Source organism: Cavia porcellus, unplaced genomic scaffold, assembly GCF_034190915.1.
Source record: "Cavia porcellus strain 051 isolate PalLab524CR breed Dunkin Hartley unplaced genomic scaffold, mCavPor4.1 scaffold_4, whole genome shotgun sequence".
Classification (NCBI taxonomy): domain Eukaryota; kingdom Metazoa; phylum Chordata; class Mammalia; order Rodentia; family Caviidae; genus Cavia; species Cavia porcellus.
In genome coordinates, this window is record NW_026947487.1 from 101070864 (window position 1) to 101080439 (window position 9576).

The 9576-nt window shown below is 48.3% G+C and overlaps 1 protein-coding gene across 2 annotated transcripts in view; it reads left to right on the forward strand.

Annotated features, from left to right (window-relative positions):
* Positions 1–976, forward strand: part of Cdh3 (cadherin 3) — a 43251-nt gene extending 42275 nt beyond the window's left edge. For both annotated transcript variants that reach the window (XM_013154966.3, XM_013154965.3), the window contains exon 16: positions 122–976. In XM_013154966.3, the coding sequence (XP_013010420.2) occupies positions 122–331 (210 nt within the window). In that variant the 3' untranslated portion in view covers positions 332–976. The remainder of the gene's footprint in view (positions 1–121) is intronic.
* Positions 977–9576: the final 8600 nt, after the last annotated feature.

Here is a 9576-nt window from a genome sequence, read left to right on the forward strand (position 1 = left end):
GTCTGGATGGAGCCAAGTCCCTGGGCCCAGCGGTTCTGAGCCTTGAGGAAGGGGCAGGCTGCCTCCAGCAGGCTGGCAGATGACAGTTCTGTCGCTTCTAACCCTGACTCTGCTGCCACAGAACCTGAAGGCGGCCAACACGGACCCCACCGCCCCGCCCTACGACTCTCTGCTGGTGTTCGACTACGAGGGCAGCGGCTCCGAGGCTGCCTCCCTGAGCTCCCTCACATCCTCGGACCAGGACCGGGACCAGGACTATGACTACCTGAACGAGTGGGGCAGTCGCTTCAAGAAGCTGGCGGACATGTACGGTGGCGGGGAGGACGACTAGGCGGCCCTGCCAGCGCGAGAACTAAACGCCAGGCTACAGCAGCGGCCTTGAGGGGGCTCGGTCCCCTTCCAGCCAGGGACTTGGGAGCTTGGTGGGAAGTGGCCTGAGCGGCTTAGAGGGCTGAGGTTGCATGTCTGACCTGAGCGCACTGGAGTCTGAGCCTTTCGAAACGGAGGAGCTCGGGCAGCAGGACCTCGTCGGATGCTGACCACGGCTCACCCTGGTCTGGGCTGCCCTGGACATCAGTTTCCAGAAATCTCACTCCTGCCACGAAGTGCTCCGCCCGCATCCTGGGCCTGGACAGCTCCGATGCCCCAGGATGACTTTGCTTCTAGAATTTATCTTCTCTTTAGAAACAACCTGTTTCCATTTTTGTTTAAAATGCTTTTTTTCAGAGAGTTAGAGGCAGGTCCTCCACGTCCCCTCCGGGAGCACAGCCTTCGGGGCTCACCGGCCCTTGTGTGACCCTCAGATCTCCAGGCCCTGAGCCTCCCTTTTGGGAGAATCAGTGCATTTTTATACCAAGCGTGTCTAGGTTGTCCTGTATTTTTTATTTTCTCTATTGTGTGCTGTAGATGAAGGGTGCTGACAATCGTATAAATGTACTAGAACTTTTTTTTTTATTAAAGGAACTTTTCCCAGAGATGCCAGGGAGTAAAATTCTTTAGTAAGCTAATTCTCACACCTCACCGATCACCCACGCCCAGGAGCCAGTTCCGTGGGGTTTGGAATATTCAGCGTGGTGCCAGGGAGTGAACTCTTTCAGTCCTGCTGGATCCTCCAGTGGCAGGGGAAGCTCCGGATTCCCTGCCATGCCCAGGAGAGCCCAGCAAGCAATATTGCAGTATGGGAGTACAGACCCCCTACCTCTTCCTCACGAATTCAGAGCTCCTGTGTGAGGGAACCATGAACATCCTTCCCTTTGGGCTGAGCATTGCCAGAGCCTACACAAGATCACTTAAATTCTACTTGCCTCAGAGTTTTCATTTATAAAATAAGAACTTTTTAAGCCAGGCATGGTAGCACATGCCTGTAATCCCAGCACTCAGGAGGCTGAGGCAGGAGAATCAGGCAAATTCAAGACCAACCTGGGCTACATAGTGAGTTCAAGGCCAGGCTGGACTATGTAGTGGGACTTGTTGAATGAATGAATTTTAAGAAGCAGTAGGACATACAGGGCTGGGGAAGTTGCTTAGTGGTAAATGCCTAGCATATATGAGGACCCAAGTTCAATTCCCAGTACTGCAAATCATAATAAAATGGAACTTTTAGCTAGGTAGTATATGCTCAGCACTCAGCAGACTATGTAAGTTCAAGGCCATCTTGGGCTACATAGCAAAATCATTTCAAAAATATGTGGAGGGATGGTGGGGCAGAGGCTGAGGAGAATCACAAGTTTAAGACTACTCTGGACAAATTAGTGAAAACTGTTCTCAAAAACTACAAAGAGCTGCACCTGAGTGACCCCTAGTATCATCCAAAAAAAAGTGATTAAATGAATCACTACATGGTGCATGGCAAGTGCTATCAGTGTTGGTAACATGCCTCTCAGAACTCTCAGGGCCGGGCAGCACTTAAGTTTTCTCAGCCTCTGAGGACCAGGGATTTAGCTCAGTGGCACAGCATCTGCCTGACTAGTGTGAGGTCCTGAGTTTGATTCCCAGTACCCCCCACCCAAAAGCAAATGGGGACTCTCTGGAGGGGATTAATGGCAATGTGTCTTGCTGTGGATTTAGCTCAGCAGCACAAGTGCCTGCTTGGCAAGCGCGAGGTTGTGAATTTGATTCCCAGTACGAAAAAAAAAAGCCTCTGAAAATTGTGTTGTTTTGAAAAGGGGTCCGTTTGTACTTTTTATAATTGATACCTGGTCATCAAAATCAATAAAAACAAAATTAGAGGGCCGACCGCGCAGAATGTCAGTGAAGTGGTACACGAATGCAGGCGTGAGGAAGGGGAGGTGGCAGGGAAGAGCAGTTCTATGTGTGCCTTTGTCAAAGTGAGGTTCAACTTTTTCAGTTAACCCGAGGAAGGGAATCTGAAGCAGCGCCAAAGGAATTGCTCAAGTAGAGAGGGTTGTGTGCTAAGTTGTTCTCTGACTCCTGGCCTGCTGCTCATTTGCAAAAATTTCCTCCCCCCAACAGTGACTCAGTCTGTAAGCAGCTGTGCGGAGCCCGGCCCTGTCTGGCTGCACCAGTCTCTCATGGGGAACCGGGTACGGGGGCAGCAGGGCTGCAGGCTGGTTCACCCAGTGCCAGGTGACTCTGACGCAGTCTGGGCTTCCAACCACGCATGTGAAGGCGGAGAATCTTGGGTGGAGAAATTGGAAGAGAACTGAAGGGTTTGCACCCATCCGTGGTGCACAGCACCTTAGCCCCAGCCACTGCTGCTCCTTTTCTCCTTCAGAGCAGCCGTCTCTGGTTCTCCCGGCCTCCAGCTCCTCTCTGCTGGGCCCCTGCCGCTGAAAAGGGCCAGGAAGGATTGGATGGCCGAGCCAGCTGCACCTGCTGCTCCTTAACTTCAATTCCCCCAGCACAAACCTGAACGAAGCCAGAAATGCTGTCTCCAGCGGCAGCTAATCAACACCAGACAGCCACTGTTAGGCCAGGCCTTCCCTAGCCAAGCCTGCCCTCTGCAGGTGGATCTGCATTCCTTCTGCGTGGAACCGGTCACCAGCCTGAGTAATTTGGAAAGAACAGACCTAGGCTAGTGGGGTAGGGTTGGGTGCTAAGTTGTTCTCTGGCTCCTGGCCAGCTTCTCATTTGCAAAATGCTATCTTAGGCTTGTGGCCATTGAGACTTAGAAGAAGAGGTCCAAATATTTTTAGCTGCTAAATAACCATCGTTCACCACTCCTAGTGAACACTGACTACAAGAAACAATATAGCTGACCCTGCTAACCAGAACCATCAGAATGCTTGACTCACTGAGATTTCCATTTTGTAGCTCACCAGTTTGCTGGGCATCTTTCCAAAGTTTCCCCCTGTGCATTTTAGCTACATTTTGTATTACACCAGTGTCTCCGTCACATCCAATTTAGATGTGTTGTCACATATTCAGTCTTACACTGTCCATGAACATAAGTGATCTAGTTTTGGCCTGAAACAACGCCAAACACCTCAGAACCTGCATCTTTGCTGACGCTTCAAATTCAGTCATCCAGTCTGGGGACGAGAGCAGGAAACATGGTCCTGGCTGAGATCAGGGTTCTGTGGAGACTCAAAGCCTGAGTCTCAGAGCCTAAACTAGGCAGAAAAGCTAGGAAGAGTGGAGCTTTACTGTAAGAAAGAATTGGGGGAACCCAGAGCCCTGTCTCCTCAGCATCATCCACCTGATGGGTCTCTTTACTGTCTTTCAGACACAGAAAACTCCCGACCCACTCTGTCATCTTACAGGGGAAAGAGGCTCCAGAGAGGTGCATCCCTTTGTCCCCTTGAGCAGAGCCAGGTCAGCCAGGTGACTTGCATCCTTGTTGCTGACCCAGTGATCCTGTCATCTCCCAAAGGGGTGGTGATACAGGGAGAAGACCCAGGCAGGAAGTGCTAAGGGCCAGGCAGGGAGGGTCAGCTTGGGGTCACTATCAGTGTGGTGGTCGAGGGACAGGTAGGGCCAATTAATGCTCCCTTCTCGCCACACTCACAGGCTGGGTGGAATTTGTACTTCCAGCAGGAAGAATTTCTGGAGATTCGCAGGCTATGGGCACCTGCTACAGGGGGGTGGCAGCTGGGATTTCTCGAAAGGCCTTCTCCCTGGAGCCCAGCAGAGGGCGCCATTGACCCGAGCCACACACAGACGCTGCCTTCCATCCGGGCCTGCTGGATGCAGGGCGGATCTGCTGCGGCAAATCAGGGGACCGGGACTGGACCGGCAATCAGGGCGGCCGCCTTGGACACTCTGCAGGTAGTGATGGTCTGGTGGCGGTCAGTATTTAAAGGGCTATGACTGTCCATGACCGTGACATTCATTCTGTCACTTCTCAACCTCTCAGAGAGAGGTTTTATGGGTCTCTTTTTTAAACGAAAGTGAATACTGTAATAATAAAAGGGAAAGAAAGTGCTCAAAAGGACAGAACTACTGGGACAGGGGAAAGAAAAAAAGAAAGATTATATGTGGTTTGGTAAACAAATATAAATATATGTATATATATGTATGCTGGGTAGATAACTATACTACTTATCTATTAGTTCATCAAAAAAAAAAAAACAGTTTGTGCTGTCTTTGTTTGATTGATCACTTACATATATAGATTTTGTAACCTGAGCGACTATCTAGTTCTGAGATGACAACACGCAATACATCAACTAGTGTTAATTACTTTTTTTCATTTTTGAAATTCTGTATCATTTCTATTCTTTTTTCTGGTTTGCTTTTTAATTTTTTGGGGGGGGTTTGTTTTGTTTTGTTTTGTTTTTTGCCATATCAGGGATCGAAATCATAACCTTGTGCAAGTGCTTGAGTCTCTGAGCTAAATCCTTGGCCCTAAAATAAAATATTTTTTAAAAAATTTTAAATAGGGGCTGGGAATTTAGCTCAGCGGCATGAGCACCTGCCTTGCAAGTGCAAGGTTGTGAGTTCAATTCCTGGTACCAAAAAAAAGAAGAAGAAAGTAAAGATGTGATGACGTATGCTTGTAATCCCAGAGCTCCAGGAGGATGAGGCAGGAGGATCACAATTTTGAGCCCAGCTTTGTCAATTTAATGACTTACTCTATCTCAAAGTTAAAAAAAAAAAAAAAAACCATGAGAAGGCAGGGATACAGCTCAGGGAAAAGGGCCTGGGTTTGATTTTCGATACTGCTAAAACAAAACAAACCGCACACACAAGTCAGTAAAACACACCATACAGCAAAAGTCAAGGTTAAGGAAAAAAATAAAGCTAGGATAATTAATGAGGGAGGAGCTGGATGTGGGCTCAATTCCAGTAGCCAGGGAAGGCCTTGCTAAAATGATACCATATGAACAAAGACCAAAGCATTTCAGGTAGCAATGCGTGCAAGTAGCCAGAACAAGCAAGTGCAAAGGCACTGAGGCAGGAGTGTGCTTGGCAGGGTTCAACATGGAGACCAGGGCGGCTGCAACAGAGTGAGAGGGAGCCAGAATGTGACAGCAGGTAAGGATAGACAGGTGGGGGGGGGGGCGCTCAGGGTCTCTAATCCTAGGCAACCTCCTCTGTACTGGCCTAGAGGCTGAGTTTTGAATTTAGAAGAGCCAGGCCCAGAAGCCTAGGAAAAGGCCTGATTCAGCTCTGTCCTGGAGCTGGCGAAACCTGATTTTCCCCTGTGCCATCCTCAGTTACTAAGGAAGAGACTAGGCCTGTCTGGGCCTGTGAGCAGCTGCCGAGCTGGCAGGCAGAAGCTGCCAGTTTCTCTCTCCTGCCCGGCCCCGCCCCGCCCTGCCCAGCCCTCTGCCCCTAGTCTGATGGGACCCAGCCCTACTTAGGGGCACAGCTGCTGGAGCTGGGAGACTGGCCATGACTCACAGGTCACATGAGGTGACACTGGCAGAGTGGGCAGTGTGAGCTGCAGGCTGCCCTGCATCTGTGTTCCATAGGTGCCGACAGCTGCTCTTACTGTCCCTGCTGCTGGGCCTGGGCCCTCTCTGAGTCAGCGCTGGGAGCTGCCTGCCTCAGCTGCAGGCAGGGTAGGGAGAGAGGACGAGTGGGAGAGCAACTCCCGGCTTGGGCCAACTCTTCTGTCCCCACAGCCTTTTAGTAAGCGAGGGCCAACCAGGCAGGGCAGGGAGGGCCTCTGCGTGTCACCTCAGAAGTCTGATGACCAAAGCACTCAGGAAAGATGATGCAATACCTGTCTTTATGAATCTGGCTTCTAACGTAGTGACCCCCAGTTGCACCCATTTTCCTGCAAATGATATCATTCCATTGCTTCATGTTGCTAAAAATCACTCTACTGCATAGATATGGCCCATTTTCTTTATGCACTGGTGAGCGCCCAGGTTGGGTCCATCTCCTGGCTGCTGTGAATCGTGCCACAAGAAACCTGGGTGCGCAGGTATCTATATAGCACAGTGCCTTTAATTCTTTTAGGGATGCATCAGGCAAGTGATGTAGTGGAGTCATGTGGTCATTTGACTTTTAGTTTTTTTGTTTTTTTGTGTTTTTTTGAGTTTTTCCTTTTTATCGGTACTGGGAATTGAACTCATGACTGCCTGCTTGCAAGGCAGGTGCTTATGCCGCTGAGCTAAACCCCCAGCCCTGACCTTTAGTTTTTTGAAGAATGTCTGTGATTTTCACAGTGGCCACACTAATTTACATTCCCACCAGCAATGTGGAAGAAGGGTAGAAGGATTCCTTTTCCCTCTCGTCCTTCCTTATAATTGTGTGTGTGTGTGTGTGTGTGTGTGTGTGTGTGTGTGTGTGTGTGTGTGTGTTTGGTACCCAGGGCCTTTGCACCATACTACATCCCCAGACCTTTTTAAAAATTTGAGACAGGGTCTCTCTAAGTGGTTGAATTGCCCAGGCTGGGCTTGAACCTGGAATCCTTCTACTTTAGCATCCCAGTGTGCTGGGAATACAGGTCTGCAACACCACACCCAGCTGGGGTCTCAGTCGAGCATGGTGGCACACACCTGAAATCCCAGCATTCTAGAGGCTGAGGCAGGAGGATTGCTGCAAGTTTGAGGCCAACCTGGGCTACGTAGTGAGTTCAAGGTGAACCTGAATTACATAGCAAAATCCTGTCAACTCTGTTTCAAAAAGACAAAAAAAAAAAAAAAAGTTGGTGTTTCGCTGACTAGTATTGGCTGGGATCTGACCTCAAATCTTCCAATTTGCTATGCAGCCCATTAGCCTTGAACTTACAATGTTCGCACTGCAGCTTCCCACAAGCTGGGATTGTACCTGCACCACCGTGCCTCACCTGTTCAGCTCATTTGCCCATTTATTTATTGGGCTGCACTGGGACTGATTTGAGGCATTAAGTCTTCTGAGTTCTAGACATTAATGCTCGGTCAGAAGAGCGGCGGAAGACCTTCTTCCATTCTACGGGCTGTCTGCTCACTCTGTTGTTCTCCTTGTGATACAGAAACTGTTCTTTAATTTGCCGTAGCCCCGTGTTGAGCCTTGCTATTATTTCCTGTGTTGCTGGAGTCCTACTCAGAAGTCTTTGTGCTGGTAGCCTTGAGTGTTTCCCCCGTGCTTCCTTCTCGCAGTTTTTAGGTTTTGAATCCATTTCAAATTGATTTTTATACAGGATGAGAGAGAGGGATCTAGTTCCCGTCTTCTGCCTGAGGATGTACAGTTTTTGCAGCACCATTTGCTTTTCCTTGTTCTTCTGCCTTTTTTTTTACATTAAACCACTCTAGTATTTTCTCCTTGTATCAGCTGTTCTCTCCCCTTCCTTTTTGCAAAATAGAGGCATAAAGAGATTCTTGAAGCAGAATGGCAAGTACACACGCAAAAGGGTGCAGGCCACAAGGAGACAGAGACACTCTGGAGTCTCAGTTCGGAGCTGCAAATATTTATGTTTCGGGGTTGGCAATCAGTATAATGTATAAATCTGTAGAAAGTCTGGACTGGACTTACATGAGAAAAGCAATGGCCCTCCCTCGTGTGGAAGATAACGGTTCATTGCACAGGTGAAAGGGGACCCGTTTTACAGGAGAAAATCAGGGCTCCAGTCTACTGGGGTGTTGCTTGTTTGGTATTGGGGGGATTGAACTGACCACCTCAGGCTTGCCAGGCAGGTGCTTGTACTACTGAGCTGTATGCCTGGCGCAGGGTCCCAGTCTACTGAATTTAAGGCCACGTGCCTTCCTTCTACCCCATCAACTAAGCTGATTTATGGACTTGAAGTATCTTTAAGGGATTTTGAGTATAATGGGCCTAGAAAAAAGGAACAGAAAGCCAGGAAATGCCAATATGGACCACCTTAGGAGACTGTGTCCTGAATTTTTTGTGGGGTTGGTACTGGGACTCAGACTCAGGATCTTACCCTTGCCAGGCAGGTGCTGTGGCACTGGGCTAAATCTCTGGCTATGTCTTGAATTTGCAGTTTTCTTCAAAATACAATTTTTAAATTACGACTTTTCTTGCCTCCTTTCTACCTGCGTTTCCTCTACCCTATCTCATCCTGCTCCTCACCTTTATTTTTTTTCAAACTGGATCTCACTACACAACCCATGTCCAGGCTGGCCTCAAACTCATAGCAATCCTGCCTCAGCCTCCTGATTGCTGGTGTTACAGGCATGCACCACCATGCCTGACTGATCCCTTATTCTTAACAGATGCAGAAGGGTGCTGAAGGTCCATCTTCTTATGACTACTTCAGGCTAAGAGGGGCCACTGACCCTGCCTAGTCAGGGATCAAAGGTCTGATTGATCTGAAGGAAACAAAGAAAGAAGGGTTTGTTGTTTGATGAGCCATCATCCTTTAAAAGTCTCTTCCATTATTTATGCTCAGCATTAGTATTCGGAATTATCTCATCTCTCCTGGAGGTGATGACCTATGATCTTAACACACTCTTTATGGTGTCTATTAGAAGTCCTGTTCCAAAGACATGGTGCCAGTGCTTCTCCTCCAGGAGCTGGCTTACAAAGGAAAGAGATGGGAACTCTGAGTCCCTGTGTCCATGGGACACATGAAATGTTCGCTGACTTCTATCGTAGTAGAAGGACTTTCAGAATGTATCAGTGAGCAGCATAGAGGAACTGAAGGCAGACAAAATCTCAGAAAATATAGACTCAAAGCAAATAGAGTGTGGGCCCTCAGAGAGCGATTCCTCTGTTTGTTTTATCTACCATCCGTCTGCCAGCTGTCTATTGTCTATTGTGGTTCTAGGGATGAAGTCTAGGGACTCTCACAATTTGTTAAAGAGATTGTTTTTTCTCTAACAAATATGTTTGGTTCCTTTGTCAAGAACCAGATGGCGGTCATTGTGTGGTTTGTGTCTATTCTATCCCATTAGTCTGCGTGTCTACTTTTGCATCTGTACCATGCTGTCTTATTACTGTGCCTTTATAATTGAAAATCAGGTATCGTGATGCCCCCAGTCTTCTTGCTCAGGATTATTCTGGCTATTTTGAGTCTTTTGTGTTTCCATATGATTTTTTTCCAAGACTGGAAATTGAACCTATCCCCAGCTTTGTTTTATTTGTTTATTTTCTTTAATTTTGAAGCAGAGTCTGACTAAGTTGCCAGGCTGTGCTCAAACTCCTAATCCTCCCACCTCAGTCTCCTCAGTGCTGGGGTCCAGGCATATGTGACCACACCTAGTTTCCATATGAATTTTGGGA